This window comes from Chroicocephalus ridibundus, chromosome 7, assembly GCF_963924245.1.
Source record: "Chroicocephalus ridibundus chromosome 7, bChrRid1.1, whole genome shotgun sequence".
NCBI lineage: Eukaryota > Metazoa > Chordata > Aves > Charadriiformes > Laridae > Chroicocephalus > Chroicocephalus ridibundus.
Window position 1 is genome coordinate 40,124,113 of NC_086290.1, and position 19,643 is coordinate 40,143,755.

At 48.5% G+C, this 19,643-nt stretch overlaps 1 protein-coding gene across 1 annotated transcript; it reads right to left on the reverse strand.

Moving 5' to 3' along the window:
- Window positions 1–295: 295 nt before the first annotated feature.
- LANCL1 (LanC like glutathione S-transferase 1) lies at window positions 296–17,746 on the reverse strand. Its single transcript, XM_063340995.1, has 9 exons — window positions 17,617–17,746; window positions 17,206–17,323; window positions 10,315–10,522; window positions 6,280–6,415; window positions 5,809–5,955; window positions 3,568–3,750; window positions 2,961–3,137; window positions 2,615–2,687; window positions 296–1,709 (listed from the first exon to the last, which is right to left on the reverse strand). Exons 1-9 carry the CDS (start codon window positions 17,698–17,700, stop codon window positions 1,633–1,635), a joined length of 1,203 nt encoding a protein of 400 aa, XP_063197065.1. The 5' UTR covers window positions 17,701–17,746; the 3' UTR covers window positions 296–1,632.
- Between the last annotated feature and the right edge of the window lie 1,897 nt (window positions 17,747–19,643).

Below are 19,643 nucleotides of genomic sequence, written 5' to 3' on the forward strand. Positions count from 1 at the left end.
TCAGGCTGTCTTTTGATGAACTTCCAGAAACATGTGATGGCAGCAGGAACCTGGGCTGTGAAGAACAGGCAGCCTTCCAGGAATGGCTTCTACTCTTTGCTGCAGCAGCCCATCTAGGAGGTTCCGGAGGGTCTGCCTGTGCCACTGTGGCTAGGCTGCCTTGCGTTCAGGCACAAGCGATCTCACTGTGTTAAGCGTGCCAAGTTTGGTTCTCCTGCTTCACTATTGTTGGTGCAGGAACGTGCCAGCTTGGAGGTTGCCCGTGCTGCCCTGCAGCTGCTCACCAGCTCTTAGGTGGCCTAAGGCACTCAGCAAGTAGGCCCTTAAAAGATCAGAACCCACATCCACTCTTGCCCAGGCTGAGGAGCTGCCCTCAAACAGCACGACGCAGTACGGCTGCATCAGTGACTTCCACTGCGCTTAGTGTTTAGCTCATGCTCAGTGCTAAGGAAGTGGTTTACAGGGCCAGGTCCCTAATTGCTGCAAATTATCGCAGCATCAGCTAAGGACGGAAAAGCAGATCTACCCCCTTGCAAGTATCTGGTCTGCTTGACAGGTCAAAGCTATTTAACCTAGGGCACACTTTCCAGTTGGGTAGATGTGTGGTTGCACATCGAACTACAACAAGCAGTAACAGGGCAAACAAGTGACGTAAATTATCCAGGTTCAGGAAAGCTTATAACACAAAGCATCTATACAGGTAATAGGTTAAACACTGACAGAACTCAGTGGAATACATTTCTTTTCCCATGCTGCTGCTGGTGGGCCTGGCACCACCTAACACCTATAATTGTCATACATAATTTTAAATAAAGACTGCAAAATAAGCTTTCAAGGCTAAACAGAAGAGACCACCCCAGGAAGCACGCTTAGCTCACTTCTAGATTGGAGTTTTCCATTAGATGATCAATGGACTTTTGCAAGGTTTAGCATAAGATGGCAAATAAACACAAACGCTAGAGGATTCCAGTCTGTCACTGGAAAAAATGCAGAAAAGAGCTATACATAGCCTTCGCCTTTAAAGCAGACAGGTGGAAATTCAGGACAAGGCTTTGGCAAGTCAGTTCCAGCTGTGCCACTTGCACTCTGACATTAAAAAAACATATACAAAGACTCCACAGTCCATCATGTGCGCTTCATGTGGAGCAGCTCACCTACTGAAGTGTCCACTCCCAGGGTGCTCAGAAAGAAAACACTTAAAAGCGACTTGCAGGGCAATAGTCTCAGATTTTCATCTTTTGTTTTCCAAAGGCAACTAAATTCCTGCAACTATTTGTCAGCACAAAAAACCCAATAATTAAATGGCCAAAAGTTACGTTCAATAGAAAACTTTCTCGCAGGAAATGGGATACAGAAAATAGCAAAACTCTATAGCCGACAAAATACTGTACATTTTCTCCCTGCTCCCACCTGCAGCTTTGCGTTTTTAGGAGACACCAGCAAAATCTACATTCTGTCTTTGAAACAATGCAATGAGATGACTGGAAGTATTAGAGACATCAGCATGCCCTCAGGAGGATGGATTTACGTTCGGTCAGGTGAACAATGATGAGTTTGGAAGAAGGAGAAAGCAGCTTTGAAGTGCTTTTCCAAGTGCAGAAGGATTCAGGCAGGAAACTGCCAAGCTCAGAGTCAGAGTTCAAATGCGGGGAACTTGGCCTTGGTTGGCACCAGCAGGTCCGCAAGAAAGTAAATTGTTCCAGCCATTCCTGGGGATAAGAAAACACACTGTGCTTCAGAGAGATTCCCTTTGGGCACCCATTTGATCAGCTATCCAGGGGGCGAATGAGTCATGAAGACAGAGGAAAGGAAAACATTTTCAGAAGGACGTAAATAATTTCCATGGTCTGAACCCAAGTTTCCCAAGCAACTTAGGTACTCCAGTGGGGAAAGCATTTTGAAGTTAATCAAATGCTGAAAAGCACCTGAGAAAACACGATGGGCCTTCCCCCCTCCAGCTCCCTCCCTCCTGCTTTACCTGTCCCCGGGTTTAACAATCTGGGTACCTTTGCAAAACTTGGGATGCTGTGACATTGCTGCTGCAGGTCCTCACTGCCGTACCTGCCCTTGTTGCTTGGCCTGCAGCAAAGCTAGGGAGATTGATGGTGGCTGAGGAACTGGCTCTTTCAACAATACCTGCTGATGGCAGATTTTTTGGGGGGGGCCTTTAGCAGGAGGCACAAAGTGCCGTAAGAGCCACCAAGGCCTACAAACGCAGCCCCATATGTTCCTCGCTCACCTTTGGAATGAAACTGGAAAGCCCATGAAGGACTTTAATCCTTAAAAGTGCACAGACAAGAGACTGTCTGAGAAGTCAGGCGACAAACTACCATAAGGCAGACTTTGGCCTGTACCCATTAAAGAATTCCCCTTGAGACCTGTGTGCACAATCTGTGCAGGAAGCCCAAGAGGACAAGATGCTCCAGCTAAGACATGAGCCTGTGCTACAAAAGACGACTGCTTCTGGGAAAGGGTAAAATCAGCAAATACAATTTCCTTCCCATCCTCTACACTGAGTTTCACAAAGACTTCAGTGGAGCCTGTATTTGGTTTTCCTTGGTGCTGGACTGGCTCAGCTCCAGGAGCAAAACACAAGCATAGAGATGGAGCCTACCTTCAAAGAGAGAGAATGGCGTGTCTGGAGTCCGGCACCCATGTTGACCATAGCTTAAACACCACTCTGCAAACTGAGAAAAGAGGAATAAAAATTGTTCAAATTTTGTTAAAGATGGATCTTAAAAAAATACCACCCTCATCCTCACATTATCCCTTGCAGAGCAAGGCTCCTGCAGGACATTCCTTCTGTACAGGCTGCCAGACAAGTGACACTGCTGAAGGACTACTCCGCCCAGATCTAGCTGCATCTCTCCCACACTAGAAATTAGGTTTCAAAGGCAAAGGTGGTGACATAAAAGGCAAAAGTGCATAATCCCCTCTCCCTTCCTTACACAGGCTCTCACCTTGCAGGCCCTGTAGAGGTATTTCATGTTCTGAGTGAGGTTGTACAGTGCTAGGAAGCCGTAAGCGTTGCCAGCTGTCCCGTGGCACAGCCCGTAGCCTTTCTTCAGTAGCCCATGCTGCCAGATCACTTCTGCACACTGCAGGGCATCATTGAGGTATTGCTGTTCCCCAAAGACCTGCAGAGACAAGAAATATTCCCTCTTGCCGAGGCAATTTCCTCCACACAAAGAGCATCCCTGTGTGAGTGGGGAGGCCTGGGTTAATTAGTTTCTCTCCTGTTGAAGTCTTAACACTGTGACTTTGCTGTCTACTTTGAAGGAGAATGGTTTTGATACGATGAATGGGGCTGTATGACCATTACTTCGCACACAACTAGTTGTCACCATCAGTCACCTGCAGCAGGATACCCCACGCAGCTGATGGGTATTTTCAGAAGTAATTTTTTAAAAGGCTAATTTCCGTTTCGGTCAGTGGTCCCTATGAGGTGACTGCATTGTAACAAGCCATCCTACTCTCAGGCAGGGGGAAGGACTCAACGGAGTCTTCTCCATGATGAAGTTCCACACTTAGGAGTCCCCAAAGGGTTTTTGCAGAAATCTCTGGTACCTTGTATGCCTGGACAAGCATGTAGATAACACCTGGTGCCCCGTGGCACCAGTGGACGAGTAGGTCTCTGGTGTCATTGATGCATGGAGGGTAATTGCCAGATGGGAACTTGAGCTGGCAGACGTAGTCCACACTGGGTTTGACTGTGTTGTGCAGTTTTACTTGGCTCACTCCAAGGCCAGGCTAAGAAAGAGAAAGCATTAAACCAGGGAGAATTACCATTTCTGCCTCTCCCTAAGAAGCCCAAGATCTGCCTGAAAGGTGGAAACAAAGCCAACTATGGCCATGTCCCCTCTTGCTCCTTGTAAATGAAGTAATTTCTTTGGTCCAGGCTTTCACACATCACAAACACCCACTTGGCCCCAGGCTGCTCTGCCCTTTGGGAGAGACTTACTTCCAGTAATACCCTTGCAGCCTCAGAAACAAAAGCTGCCCCTCAGAAACAAACGCTGACGTGCCACCCATTTCTCTAAGCAAGAGGGTTTGCTGCTGCTTTTCCTGAAGATGAGTAGGAATATTTTCAGGTACCCAGAGCTGGAGCGAAGAGATAAACTGTCTAAAATCAATATTAAGGATGAATACCAGGAATGATTCCTAGCACCTAGAATGTCTCAGCTAGCTCTGAGCTACTGGGCCAGCCCAGCCAGCAAGCTGTGACACTGCATTTTCACAGATGTTTCTGGGTAATTGCAAAGGGGTGACTTCACCGCTGACCTCAGACAGAAGCAAGGGAGTGGCTTCAGTGTCCTCTTCCAATGGCACTGCCCGACATGAAATCTGTGCAGTTCTAATTTCCCATGGCAGACTGCAACGAGCACTCTCATCTAAGGATTACACTGTTCCCAGGTTGATGACTTGAAAATTAAAAATCAATACTTTTGCTGTAAAACCATTAGAGATAAAAGTCCAATGTTCTCCTCTCCAAATTTCCCTTGTTTGCTTCCCCCAAGGCTTTTTATGCATCATGCTTGGCTGACCCAGGCTCCTTGTACTTCATACGGCAGAGAAGCATGAAGCCCATGCAGTATTTTATGGGAGACTTACACTTAAAATTATTTAAAACATCAGCTTAGGAAGAAGCTCGGGAACTTGGTGCAAATTTGGCCTTACAGCACACTGCTGTCTCCCCTGCTCCAAATGAGCAGTTCTGTACTCCTGGGCAATAATCACCTCGCCTCCTCCTCCTGCCAAATCTCCTTCTGCTTAAAAACCCACCAACCAGCCCTTCCCCTCTGAGTCACAGATGAGGGGTATATTCACAGCAGCTCCCCTTATCCTCTATATGGGCTTGAACTTTGAAGGTCCTGAAGGAAAGCCGAAGCACTTGAAACCTGGTGGCTTTTTTTCCGCCTGCTGGGAGAGTTGGATCTAATAAAAGATACCATCTATTTCTATGAACATTGCTACGTTAAAATAATCTGCGTTGCCCAGCGGGTGCCCTTAATGCTTTGAAAATGCAATGTTATTTATTGCTGCTATTTTTCTAAGAGCTTAAGCACTGTGAATTTATACACAAAGTGACCCACATAGGGGAATTATGACCCTCATTTCAGAGCCGGGGAAGGGAATACTCCCAGAGCTCCAGCAAGTTGTGCAAATTTGTGAGAAAGACAGCATCAAAGCAAAGGGGCACTGCAGCTCCCACCCTCTTGTCTTGCCCTGCCTACTTCAGGCACCGCAGAACTGAGCTGCTGTATCAAAGGAAAAAGTCCCACTTCTTTCATAGTTAGATATAGGCCCTGATTCGGAAACAAAGGCATTTCCCACTTTCCTACTATGACCACAATCTCTTTCACTGTGCTTTTCTTGTGCAGATTCTCACTCTGTAATGATCTGAGATTGCTCCAAGTAACCACCTCAAAAAATGCAGGAAGCCCACAGATACCAACAAATGGGAATACTTTATAAGCAATTAACACAAGCTGGGGAAGCTCAGACCCAGCTGACCTACAGGCCTTCATTATGTGAAACTGCTGGTATAATGCAGCTCACATTCCTCTACAGATCTCCATGGAGGTGGGAAATTCAAGCTCACAGACTTGGAGAAAACCTTTAGAAGTGGGGATATGTGACCAAACACAGGAGTAAGTCCATCAGACAAGGGATCTTGCCCAGCTTGACATCACCAAGAACCAATTCAAATCATAGAATAGAATAGAACAGAACAGAATAGAAAGCTGCTCCTTGTTCAAAGAAACGTGAAAGAGCTGCTAAAGGCCCCTCCCCTCCAGTGCCTCTTACCTGCATGAGATAGTAGTAAATGCCAGCCAAACCATGGGCAGCCCCTACATAGTACTCCTGGTACCACTCATACATCAGTGGGCTCTTTGCCATAAAGTTCCTTCTTTTGGCCAAGCTCTCTCCTGAGGCCACGACCGCTTCACAGACCTGCGGATGGGAGCAGATGCAGGTGAGGGAAATGCTGGTGTCTTGGGCACAGCACAGTGAGTAACCTGACACAGAACCAAAGAGCAGAGGGAAGAGCGTGGGTGAGGGAGTGAAGCGTATGCCAATTCAGTGCTGCCTAGGCATTTATACGGATGGTGGGAGGACGTGTGGTGCTTTGTCCCTTTGGAAGAAGAGCAGCAGGGATACCATGATGTAGTTTCTCCCTTTTTGCCAGAGTTCTCTACATCTGGCATTGATTTTTACTTGCCCAAAGTTAAGCTGCATGGGAGGAGACAGCTAACAAAGCAGCAGACACCACAGTACCTGCTGAATGTGACTTAGAGGGATCTTTTCCTCTCCGAAGTGCTTGTTCACAAATACCAGTGCATAGAGATAGCCCATGCGCCCGTACAGCAGTTCATCTGGCACTCGTGGGTCAAGCTTGTGTAGATGGAGCAAACTACAAAGAAAAATTCACATGGGGGAGATTAGAGGACGCTCAAAGCCATGTAACCAAGCAGTGAGATGATTTCTTCCTTCATGCTGCCCACACCCTGGGAGATGTCAGGCCAGTCTCTGGGTCTCAGCATTCCAGCTATACAAGGAGCAGAATCCCTCTTTCCCCTCTGCTTTTTGTTTGGGTTATTACTTTCGTCCGCTCAGCTCTTTACAATGCAGTTGTGCTATGTGCTTGGTTTTGAGCACCAGCTCTGGGAAAGCTACTTGTGGGGAAACCTGGGATATAGGAAACGGTCAGCATAAAGTTGCTGGCTGCTCGGGAAAGGCTGCCCACCATTACCTCCCTGTGATGCTGTCAGCACATCACACTCTCTGCCAAAAATGACTATTTTCAAACTAAACTGGTATCTGTTTGTCTGCTCAAGGAATGCTAGAAAGTCAAACTAACACTGATGGTACGTGGAAAAATCTCGGAAGTCCTGATAGAAAAGCTCCTTTCTCTCCATGCCTGCAAGTGGCCAGGGTGCACTGTTTGTGGAGAAAGAAGTGCCTTCATGAGCTAAAAATCTAGGTAAGAAGTGGGCAGAAGCAGCTGTAAATGTTGTTTAACGTCAAGGCACGTGTAGAGAGAGGTGACCAGTAGTGAGGGCAGCTCAGCAGTGCATGAGTGCTGCGGGCTGTCTGTGGTGCAACCCCCTGCGGAGCACAGCTCGGCTGGCACCAGGCTTTAGCCCACAAGCGCAGAGCGAGAGGTCTGCTGGAGTCAGGTATTTTCCTTGCCATTTTTCTAATATCGTGTTGCAAAGTTGGTGATATTCCTGTAGCGCTAACAGAGACTGACAGCTCTTCACACTGGTGCTTTGTAGCCCAATTCACTCTCAACGCCTCTTTGTTTTGCCTCTCATCACAAGCAGGGATGTGACTTGTTTTGGCTTTATTTTTCTTTTCACCCCGAGACAGCAATCTGAAAAATGTCATCACTTTTAAAATACCAGCATAAGTGGCTTCACAGCTGTTCCCTCAGCTGCTTCCTGCTGTGGCTGCAACAGGGAGAGGGTGAAGAAACCAGCCAGGAGAGCTGTGTATGTGCAAGGCTTCCCTGTCACAGCAGCGTGAGGAGCAGAAAAGGTGCCTTGGCAGCCTTTGCTCCTGGGCAGAACAACGTGTCGCAAAGCAAAGTGACCAAATGTCCAGAGTACCCTCAGAGCAGAGAGAGGATGCTGGGCTGTGACTCCCCACGGCAGGAAGCTTTCCCCTGGCGCTAGACTCAAAGTGGGCCGGGATATTGAAGGAGAAAGGAAAGAGCAGTGACTGAAGGTGGATTGGCCCCGTCTCCTCGTGTACCACTTGAGATGTGCCTTGTTCCATGGGGGAGATTTACAGATTAAACCCAAGAGACAGACTTTACATCCAAGACTCAGAGTCCCTCTCCAAGCAGGGGTCCCGCTCGCAGCTGCGTGGGCTGAAAGGAAAGCCCTGCTGCCTCCTCATGTCCCCTGGCCCCAAATACAAGGAAAGGAGATGAAGAGGAAGGTTTCCAAGGAGAAAAGCAGTGTTTTGACACATGGATTCTGCCCAGCAGCAGGCTGGCCAGAAGAGATGCCAGCTGGTGATGTTGTTCAGCTCTGAGATGTCAGGGAAGTGTCAGGTGCAATAGAAGGAATGGGTGGGTGGATAAATAGTAATACCCACAGTGTGGGTTTTCTGAGATCTGGATGGGAAATCTTCTTTTCGTGGGGAAACCAGGAGCAACTGGAGCTACTATTCTTGCTCCTCATGCATCACTGCTTCTACCTCTAGCTCCTTTCCCAGCCAGAATAATCAGGGAAGAAGCCTGCCAGTGGTTTCTGTTGTTTTTGAGATGTGGGGCAGGGCTGCATGGCATGTGTGCGGCAAGACATGCCTGGGGTGCTGCTGGACTAATTGCATGCAGAATGCATTTCTCAGGGGCGAGGGGGTAAATCGAGGTCCCTGAAAGGAAGAGCCACTCATGCTCACATATTAGCCTCTTACCTCAACTGTCAAAAACGAGTACTTTCTGGACAGAGGAAAAGCAAAGCAACTGTAGAGCAAAATGGGATTTTTGTATACCACTGGCTCTAAAAGCAAACCTTTGACCTTCTGAATTGGTGGGAGATGGCAGGGAAAAGAGGACTCCCAGAACACGGCTCAGATTTTCACAGGCTCTTGGAAAATGGGCTGCCCTGAAACGTTAAGTCTCTCCAGAGCATAAAAGCACATTTGTTGGTCATGAACTCATTTAGGCTAAGAGCAAGGAGCTAAGAAAAAGCAAGTTTCTGTCTCTTCCACTGCAGGTAAAACCTGGCTGATGGAGTCTCTCCTTGGGCTCTGTAAAGATGAGGTGCTTTAAAAGACTGAGAACAAAATAGAGAGAGGAACCCCTTCTCCACAGCTGTAATAGAGTGCACTTTCTATGCGCTTGCACCGTGTAACTTAGCAACTGTTCTGTAACTAAATAGCATACTCAAAACCCACTTCAGAGTTTCCATTAAGGGAGCTATTTCTCAAAGAAATACTCTCTTTTTAGAGGTAACACGGTCAGGCTAACTGCTCTGGGAATTGGTGGCAGAGTAAGGACAGTATAACTGTTCCTTCGAGAAATCCACATTTTTCTTTTCTCCTCCTCTCAGATGTATGAAGAAACCAATTTCCAAGGCTCTGCCTTTATTATGCCATTAGATGGCAGTGCAGAATTAATCATGGGTTTCCATTCTGCCACAGAACTGTAAGCAGAACAGGAGGGACACGGGGAGGGGAGAGCTACAGCAAGAAAACACAAATTAGGGATTTTTCACAACTTGGGGCTTATGCGTTGACCACAACTGGCCAGTACTGTTTGACAGACTAGTTCCCTTTTTGTTAGCAAATACATTAATCATGGTGAGATTCACCACTTCGACACAGTATCAAGCAAAACCTAAACCCCTGATTATTTCAAGAATAAGAAGAGAGAGTTCTGTCCTCAGACTGACCGTATCCACATAAACCAGAAGCTATTCTTAGTTAAGGGAGTGTGAACTTGGTGTCCAAACCATACAGGCACCTCTGACTCCCACCCGTGGCTTTTTTAATTGGTATTATGCATCACTTGCTTATGGCTGTTTAAGGGCACTCGGTGTTGCTACGAAGTGTCAGGAGTTTTGTCTTGGCTTTGTGCTGACCACACGTAAACGGAAACTGTTTACAGGGCTGTTTCTCACCTTCTCAAAGCTGATCTCCCTTAAGCAAGCAAAGCTTGCAACTGCATCTCCTTAACTTTTTCCCTTCCTCTACCACATGCTGTCTGACTGGAGGACTGCTCGTTTGTCCTTTTCTTGTCTTAAGTACCCAACAAAAATACATTTGAAAACAGTTGAGGAAAGGCAGGAAATAGAAATAAATGAATCATAACCAGCTGCATTCAGCAGTTGAAAGGGATGCTGTCAATCTCAGGTTTAAGTCAAAGTCAAATAACAAATAGCAAGTAGAAGTGAGTGGCAAAATTAATCTAATAATCCTGCCACATTTCTCCTTTTCACCAAAATGGCTGTAAAGCTAAATTTAAGGGTTCTGAGAAAACAGCAAACCTCACCTTCTGGTTGTTTGGGTTTTTTTGCTTAATTTTGGCATTTTTTTCTTCCTGTGTTTATTGGAATTATTTTTAAGATAGCAATACCAGCAGAACAACATCCTTGCTCCCCAGCCTGCGGCCTGCCAGGCAGCCGTGTTTGTCCTTAAGAGAGCTCTTTCCCCAGGGCAGAACAAGTTTGCACTGCCTTGCTAAATTACTGGATTATCTCTCACATAAGACTGCAAGAAAATGTATTCAGGCTTGGCGGAGAGTGCCCGGCTCTATGAGCAAGAGGACCATTAGGTCAAAGACATAACCAAGTGTTTTACCGAGTGATGCAGTCTTCTGACTGTTTCTGGTTCTGCAGTTTGTGATAGACGACAGCCGCCACTGCCAGAGGCCCGGCATCTCCACACAAGAAAGTGATGGATCGTCTTGTCAGACAGCTCAGGCTCTTCTTCACGTACTCGTGGGCGACCTGAAGGTAGGCTGGGTCTCCGTACACATCATACAGGTGCAAATACAGCAGAGCAATGCCTGCAAAAGGAACATAAAGGTTGCTCCCACCAGAAAAGTTTACCCTTCCCATTTTGTGCCCTGGCAGTTTTAACAAACCTAAAACAATGTCCCTCAGCCTCATCTAAGGCATAAGCCTTCTAGACAGGCTTCTCGGGCACATCCAGGGACATAACCCATAGCTGCAGCATCCACAGCTTCTCCTGCTCTGTGACCTCCTTTTACCTGATGCTGCTCACGAGTGGACTGCAGGTCAAGACAAAGAGCAGTGTCTGACCCAGGAGCTCCTGGAGGACAGCAGAGCTCTGGAGACACGCGTTACATACAATTTTAGTAGCAAGCAGCAAAAGGTGAGACTTAGACAAACCCACCTAAATCTAGGACTGTTGCTAAACAGGGGGGAAAAAAAAACAACAAACAAACCACAGTAATTTTTGAACAAAGTGGTACTTGTGGCAGAGCAGTGCTGAGTTGTTACCCGATCTCATTAATTTTTTCCCATGCCAAGAGGTAAAGGGCTGGGTCACGTCATTTTGATTTTGACACGTCATCAGCACTGAGAAGCGTCAGCTTTAAGACATCCTACTTGGGTGTTTTGTTTTGTTTTATTTTATTTTTGTCTTCTCTCCCAGTAGGAAGCACCAGCAAGGTTGTTACAGCTCCCTGGACATCATCTCCTGCTGCTGAGCAGGTCCCAAGCCCTACACCAGGGACTGGTGCACCCTAGAAAAGAAAGGGGCTGCCTGACTCTCCTCTGCAGCATATAATTTATAAGATCAACCCTTATCTGAAACATAAGCAGCTACCAGGAACACTGGAAAAGGCTGCGTGGTCCTCCCTGGAGGTTTTCAATGGGCCTGCCAGCTACAGAAACAACTCCCCTACTAAGAAGTCACATCAATTGCTGTCCTTTGCTTCCGTCTGCCCTGTATTCATCCAGCTCTTGAAGCTTTTAGTAGGTAACTGAGGAGTCCTAGTAGGTCTGTGTCTGAAAGGTCTGCCACAGTTGAACCATCCTTCTGATCTGGAAGGCATCCTCAGACATGCACCAAAGAAAGCTACTGGCCTACATCACTCTGAGAAAAGCTTATTTCTCCTCTTACTGGTAACCATTTCTAAGACGACTCAGGTCCTGCGTTTACGCCTAAATTAACAGAACCAATCTCTGCAGATTTTGATGTAGTAAAATGAGGGGGGCAAGCATGCTGCAAAATTACTTTCCATGGTTCTGAGGACAATTTTAAATTTAGATCGTTTTCTCATTTTGCATGGGTAATCTCCAAACCTTCGTGCTACAGACAATTCAATTCCACATGTATATTAAGGGCAAATTTCCATTTCCTGCTGAAGCTAATAACCTTGTCCTCTCTTTAAGCAGCTCAGCATTCGTATTTCCAGAGAGAGTTCAGATGTACGGTGCCATCACTCAAGTCTATAAGGATGTGGATATGAAGCCCTTCTTTAAAGGGGAACCCTCCTCTTCCAGATAGCAAATGTCAAGTGACTATCCTTGATTTATGTAGCACCTAGCACAGTTGCTAGACTTTAATAGGCCTGATAGCTGTCTGAGCACAACTTGCACTCTCGACTTACCTGCTTTAATACACAACTTTTTGCTTTGTAAGTAGCTGCTATTCCCACTGCCATCATTCCTCCCTAATTATGTACATAACTATCATGCCAAGACCACTGTTAGGATTGATTCTTAGCAAGTTAATGTCTCAGCATTGTTTTCCTCTGACTTCTTTGTCTCTCCTCTTTAAAAAGATTTCTCACTCCCTTTCCTCCAAGGCCCAAGCACCTTTGGAAAAGACTCCAAAAAACCACTGACCCATGCTGAAGGATGGAAGGGATGAGTTGCTTCCCCAAATCATTCATTTTCCCTTTTTCTTTTTAAAACCTAAAGGCCTTACAAACTGAATCTAAAGACAATTTTCTCAACTCTTTCCTGATGGAATTCATACTCCCAAGCTGATCAGAAAGGCGCAATGCAGTGCTGCCTTCAGCCTGCTGCTTGCTCTGTTGCTATCTGTGAGCCCAAAAGTAGGGAAGGCCAGCAGAGGGCAGGCCCGTGCCTAGAGAGGCAACGTTTACAGAGGTATAGAGAGAGATACAACATGCAGTCACCCGGGGGGTGCTTTGCATTAGAGATTTCTTTTGAGCACGGCTGAGGAGCAGACTTAAATGCACCTAGTAGAAGTGAATTGTTGGCACAAGTTGGGTAGCGCTGATGGCCGTAACTTTAGCAACCATTGCTTTCAACAGCGCAGGCATCACTGGAGATACCAGAAAAGTTCTCGCTCGAGAGCTAAAACACTGCAGCAGGCTGAAAGAATCTCTCATCCATATGACCATTCTGTGGATCAAAGAGAAGTAAAGCTGTGCCTCAGCTTCCCTGCAAGTTTAGACTTGCACTACCATTGCAAACAGTTCTGCTGGTGGGAGGAGAGCAGTAGAGAAACAAAGCTTCCTCTTCATGCTGAACAGAGCGGACAAAAGCGAGAGGACGCACCGCTCAGTGTCAGCTCCGCTGCAGTCCCCTTGCTGACAGCACCAACAGGGAAGCGCATTAGACTGTTCTGAACATGCCTCCGTGTCCACCAGGAGCTGAGCTGTGATGCGGTCCTTTCACAAAGGACAGTAGGTTGCCACAAGAGGAGATTTCTTGACCTAATCTGGACCAGTCCCAAACCTGCCATCTACAGTAATAAAGAGCTCTGAGATCTTGCACTGACCCAGGCAAGTCAGTCAGCCAGCACCCTCAGAGCAGGGTGTCAAACACAGAGGGGAGAAGCAGAAACCTATCTCTGCACATAGTGATGAAGCCTGATGGTTTCTAGTGACAAACCTGATACCATTTTAATGAGTCAGGCATGGGATAAAAGTTACAGAGGGGGTGGCATAGCTTTACCGCCCAGTCCAAAGGATAATAAGCATCTTTTCTGGTGCAGGCTCGTGGGATGTTATCTTGTGCTCATAAATGGTATGCCAAAGCCATGCTGAACGGGACAGTGAGACACCTTCTCCAGAGGGCTGTACCATCCCATGTTCACAACTGTATGTGGAGCAACAGGTGAATTTTTCTGCAGCTTGGCTTCCTAGTGCACATTTCTCAGGATGCCTCAACTTCTCCAGCCTTAAAACCTTGGTAACAAAGCTTCTTTTGTAAAATAAAGCTTTCTTTTTGTAAAACAAAAAACCAGCCCAGCCCAAACCAAAGCTACCGATTACCCCATCACAGAATCCCACAACAGGTTAGGCTTGAAGGGATCCGTGGAAGTGATTTGATCCAACCCTCTGAAAGTAAGGACAACTTGAATTTTACATCCCATTGCTCTGAGCCTTGTCCAGTCAAATACTGACTCTCTCCAAGAACAGAGATTTCACAAAAACTAACCACCAAGCACTTGGCAGGAATGGGGTTTATGTGGGTGACACAAGGGCACTCTATTCTCCCTCATCAAACGCAGCCTCACTGCCTCTTATTCGGGAGGGATAATCTGAGGATTTCTGTTTTTCTGAACAGAACTCTCTTAAGGAGATGCAAGTTCTCTGGGTTTTGAAGGTTAAAACTAAGACACTGCACTAAAGTAGATGAAAGGTGTTTTTCCAGAAGCGTTCCTGAACTGGTATGGTCAGAATTTCTATCCATGCTTATGAGGCTTTTCTTTCATCTGGCATGTCTTTTGAAGAGTCCTTTCAAAAGGCAACCCAGCCCCGCTCCTCGTCGCCACTCACCAACAGGCCAGCCAAAAGCTGGGGGTGGGCCTGGCCAGCTGGACTCACCGGGCTGCTCCAGCTCTGAAAGCCACGACTATGACGTTGCTAAGAAGGGAATGCTCGCATGGGAAACAAATTCCAAAGGCACTGTCATAAGGTAGAGGAAGGGAAATCTCTCCCTTATATACTGTTTCAGGTGGCAGATCACCTTGTAATCTTGAAAGGATACAACAGCCCAGGAGGCTCCAGACTCAAGAGCCTCCTAGCTTCTGCGGTCAGCTAAGAGGTGACAGGAGTCAGTCTCCTTCCATTCCCTTTCCATCCTCTCTCCTCCCAGTCAAGGCAGTCTTTGGAGCAAGCAGTCTTGCACTATGAGAAATACCAACACACATGTACGTACTCTTCGGCATCCTCATGCTGATCTGTTTGAAAATGGATGAGGCAGTTGTACTTCTGCCAGGATTTGAACCGCTTCCAATTCAGAATTAGCTTACGGCAGTTTACCTTCCCTCAGTCAACACTCTGATACCAATGAAACAGAGTAAGACCACAAAGGCTCTTACAGCAGTCTAGCTAAACTGATTAAAAGACAAAACAGAACACAACAGCCGAGCCTGGTCTATACCCAGGCACGTACCAGGTATTGCCTACAGGACCCTGATCTCTCTGGGGAAGGGAATGAAACTGTAACAAACCAATTCAAATGTGTTTTGAGGGCATTCAGCCATACTCTGGATAATCTTGATCCAAAGTGTGTTTTCACTGCCTCTGAGCTGAAAATGTAAGCCCTCCCCTCCCTCTGCTCCAGCTTCAGGTGCCGAGAAGCTGTGGCTTCCCTGGCACAAATGCAGACGAGGGGATCAGGGCTCTGTCAAGTGTGTTGGGAAAGAAACAGGCACTGAAGTAAAATGCCAGCATATGCTGTGTATTACTGAGTGTAATGTAGTACACTGAAGTACGTTACATTTCACGCAGAGCTTGCGCTAAGAGAGCCCCATTTCAAATCTCTCTTATTAGCGGCCACAAGAGTGCAGGTTGATTTCAGACTGCTGGGCAATGATTTACATGAGAAGATACTCAACAAGCCTTTTCTACATAAGCAATTACAGGAAAAAGCTGCTCTTGGCCCAATTAATTTTGTCTCTGGAAACCAGCACTGAATAAATTAATATAGCTAGAATTAGAAAAGAAGGGAGGATGACAAAGATACAGTGTAATATCTGCAAACTTCACTTCGCTGGCTGCGACCTGCAGGAAATCTGTCCATGGGTTTTTTCTAATCCTATTAGCCAAGGTGAGAAGGTTGTGTGCCCAATGAGGAATGATGCTATGATGCTGGGGAAAAAAAGAAGAAACCCTCTTATGAAACTTCCTTCCAAATAAAAACGAACAGAAATCCTACCAGAGCTCTCAAGCACTGTTTCACAGCTGCAGTCACTTTCCAAGATGAAGCTCCTTAAGGCCACCCTAAGGAAGGGAACATGGTGTCTGGGGAAAGGAGTTTACCTTCTCCCCACAGACTTTCAGAGTACTCCTAACATCAGCTAATTGTCCTCCTGCTTTATCTCCTGAGTTATTCTGGCCAGAGGTAGGCTCTACCATCATGCCAAGCAGCACCCTCATGACTGAGGAGCATCTTTACATATAGAATGCTTTTCATCTGAGGAGATCTCAGAGCAGGGTCACACAGACTGGAAGACTGAACCTGGCTCCCAAGGTGAAATCAGCCATCACTGAACAAAAACGCATACGTTCACAGGCAGCAGCAGCAGAGTGCTGCCAGGCAGCAACTGATGGAATCAACGTTCTCCCACGCTGGAATGTAATACTGGCATCCTAGCATTTCTTATGAACTGCTCTGGAGTGCTCTCAGTGCTTGTCTGCCTTACTAAAGTTTTTAGCAGGCATTTCTGGCATTGCTGTCATCAAGCTCCAGCGTTAGTTTAGCACCAACACAATGAACACCATTCTCCCAAGCAAGCGGTTGGCATTGTGTTCCATAGCATCCAAGCATAAGCCAGCCACACCCAGATTATAATGTAGAAAGTTGCCATGTAGGACTGTAGTGTATTACAAAAAAAAAAAAAAAGCGGCAAAAAAGTCTTGCAGCAAGCATGAGATTAATTGCAACTACCCCAGGGTCCCTCCCGGGAGCCTGGCAGGGTGCAGAAGGCAGGAAAGCTGACAAAGCACGCAGCAGGAGCCAAGGATGAGGCGGGCGAGAAAGGTGTGTCCTCCCTGGCTCCAGTGCGTAGGAATAGGGAGGGGAAGGCAGGGCACACTCCCAAGGCAGGAAAACCAGGCAGAAAATGCAGAACAGGAGAAAACAAGCTCCTGGAAGCTCTGCACGCAAGCGTTAGTGTGAGAAAGGCTTCCATCCTTCGTTATACTCACATTTGCATTTCTGCTCCTTCCAGCAGGTACTGGAGCAGAACTAGCCCTGGCTAAGTGGAGGGGCACTACCTGAGGAACAGGAATGGAGCAACCTGCCAATCAGACAACGTTGTAAGATGAAATTCAGCCCAAACAGAAAGGACAGACGTTAACTCAGGCCATAAGCTCACCACTGCCATATGCAACACCTTCTTGCAGGTAGGCGGCCAACTGCATGCATCTACCTACTTCATGGAGCACCAGTTCACTTGTCACCATCCCCAGCATGGCCAGATTTGGAGCCAGTCCCTTCAATCGTTCCCACCTTTGCCCTCAAGCAGGTGCTGGCCTTCTCGGTTGTATAAATTTGGCATTATTAACCAAAAGACCCAAACCTGCCCTGCAACACCATGGTCTTCCTTCTGCAGCTTGAAACCTGCTTCAAAAACGGGGAGTCCCTAGAAAGACAGGCCCTTAACAGATTAAAACATGCAGAAGAAGTACTATTCTTGACATGGATCTACCGTGATCATTCAAACAGACAAAAAACCCCACGGTCTGCCTTGGCTTGACCTAGCGTTCTGCTCTGGAGATCCCAGGGGCCACCCTACCTGCCCAGCCGGTGTATGCAGTGCAGTCCTGAGGGTCGGCAGACTTGAGGCCCCTCTCCATCTGCTGGAGCAGCTCCCTGATTTTGTTGTTCAGCCGCTGAGTGAATTCCGGGGTCAGCTACGGAGAACAGAAAACAGCAAACCACCGCGGCGTAAGGGAAAGGCTGACAGGCAAGGCAGATGGAGGCCTTTACCAAGATGGAGGTAACCCAGAGGGTGAAGAACCAGGGAACCGGGGCTAGAAACCTTTTAGTACCTCAAGATCAGGCTGGGCTCCTGCCTGCCCAGCCTGGCTTCGCGGCCGGGGCGGGAGCGGGCCCTTCCCGGGGACGGCCACCGCGCTGAAGCGCGGTGGCCGTCCCCGGGAAGGGCCCGCTCCCGCCCCGGCCGCCTCACCCCGACCCCACTCACCCTCCCGGCAGCATCGAAGTAGCCAGTAGCCAAGGACTTATCGTAGTCCGCGAAGGGGTTGGGAAGCGCCCGCTGCGCCATCATGGTGCTGCCGTTCTCGCTTCGCTCTGCCGCCGGCCCGCCCCTCGGCTCCGCCCCGGAAGAGAGCGGGTATGGTGTTACCGGCCCGCTGCTCCCCTTCCCGGCGGCCTCGGTGGTCTGGTGGGGGTTAAAGGCCCTCGGAAGCTGCCTCCCTGGGACTTGGAGGCTCTTTTCGGCTGGGTCTGCGTGCTTTAGGGAGCCTCTTAGGATTCAGCGTCCCTCACAACCGGCCTTGGGGGGGGGGTCTAGGGGCCGCTTTTTTGCTGACCCCGTGGGGTATAATGAGCCTTGTGGGGTTTAGGGACCTATTGCAGCTAGTTTGGGGTGGGGGTTTAAGGACTCCTGTGCAGTTTGAGGTCTCCTGGTAGCTGACCCTGTGGGGTTTAGGGCCCCTTACAGCTGGGGCTTAAGGGTCCTATTTTTGCATGTTCCTGTGGGGTTTAGGGACCCATTGCAGCTGGCTCTGGTGAGGTTTAGGGAGCTCACGGGTCCCCTGGCAGCTGACCCTGTGGGGCTCGGCCCTGTGGGGTTTAGGAGCCCTATTTTTGCATGTTCCCATGGGGTTTAGGGACCTATTACAGCTGGCTCTGGTGGGGTTTAGGGAACTCACAGGTCCCCTGGTACCTGACCCTATGGGGCTCAGCCCTGAGGGGTTTAGGGGCCTATTGATGCTGATCTTGTGGGATTTAGAGTCCTGTAGGTTTAGGGGCCCCTTGTGGCCGGCCTTGTGGTGTTTAGGGGCACTGTGGGGTTTAGGTGTCCCCCATGGCTGGCTCTGCATGCTTTAGGGAGCCCCGTGGGGTTTAGGGCCCCTTATAGCTGGCCTCGGGAGGTTTAGGGGCCTCTTTTTTTGCTGACCCTGTGGGGTTTAAGGACCCATTGCATCTGGCCCTGTGGGATTTAGAGGGCCCTGTGGGGTTTAGAGGTCCCTTGTGGCTGGCTCTGTCTGCTTTAGGTGGCCCTATGGGGTTTAGTGCCCCTTACAGCTGGCCTTGTGGGGTTTAGGAGTCCCACGCAGTTTGGTTATGCTGGCCCTATGGGACTTGCAGGCCCTGTGGGGTTTGGGGCCCCCTGCAGCTGGTGCTGGGGATGTTGAGGTCTTGTGGGGGTGGGTACCAGGTGGTCGGCGCTGTGGGGCTGGTGGCCCTGTGGCTGTGGTGTGCAGGGGGTGGCAGGGGTTCAGTCCAAGGAGCACGTGTTGAGTCCCGCAGCCCTCCAGCAGCGGTAGTTCCTCGCTGGGGCTGGGCCTGGGTGAGGGACAGGGGCTCTTCCTCGCTGTCCCCTGCTGAGCTGCTGCGTCTCACCCATGCTGGCTGCGCCAGGTCCTCCTCATGAATGTATGGTAGGTCCCCATGACTCATAGGCCTGAGCAGTGCTTTTCATCCCAGATGCCATATAGCTGTGATGCCCAGGTGTTGAGTGTCTCCCTCCGGTTGTCCTGTGGTGGTGTGCCCTGTGCAACCAGCCATGTGCAGTGTACCTTGGGCTACAGGGTAGCATTCATTGGGCCTAATTGTCCTTGAGTGCTGTATTTCTGAATCTAGGCCTTGCTGCCTGGTGTAACGCTGTGCCCAGCTCCCCTTTCCCAGACCCCATAGGCTTGAGATAGGCTGTGACATCCCTGCTTGGGGGCTGGCTGGCTGAAGTGCACAACAGGCGCAGCTTTGGTGCTCTGCAGGCTTGCCTGTGTGTCTCTCAGGGAAGCACAAATGAATGTGGCTGAGCTTGAAGCTCTTGGTGGCTTGTAGAGTTCAAGTGCAGTGTCACTGCCCCTTGTAGGAGCTGAATCCATCTGAGTTGGCTTAAGGGAAACAGCTGCTAGAAGAATTTACCTTTTGGTGGTGATCAAGAACACCCATGGGAATACATTAGGCTGCTGCATTCATCCATGGGCCAGTCGTATAATATAAGGGATTTTGGTTTTCCATCCATGTGTCCATTCTTTA

Coding starts and splice junctions, on each gene's coding strand:
- LANCL1 (XM_063340995.1), bottom strand. CDS start 17,700: ATGATGGCGCAGCGGGCGCTTCCCAACCCCTTCGCGGACTACGATAAG. Junction 17,324..17,616: donor ACTTCGATGCTGCCGGGAGG/GTGAGTGGGGTC, acceptor TGTTCTCCGTAG/CTGACCCCGGAATTCACTCA. Junction 1,710..2,614: donor GCCATTCTCTCTCTTTGAAG/GTAGGCTCCATC, acceptor TCTTATCCCCAG/GAATGGCTGGAACAATTTAC.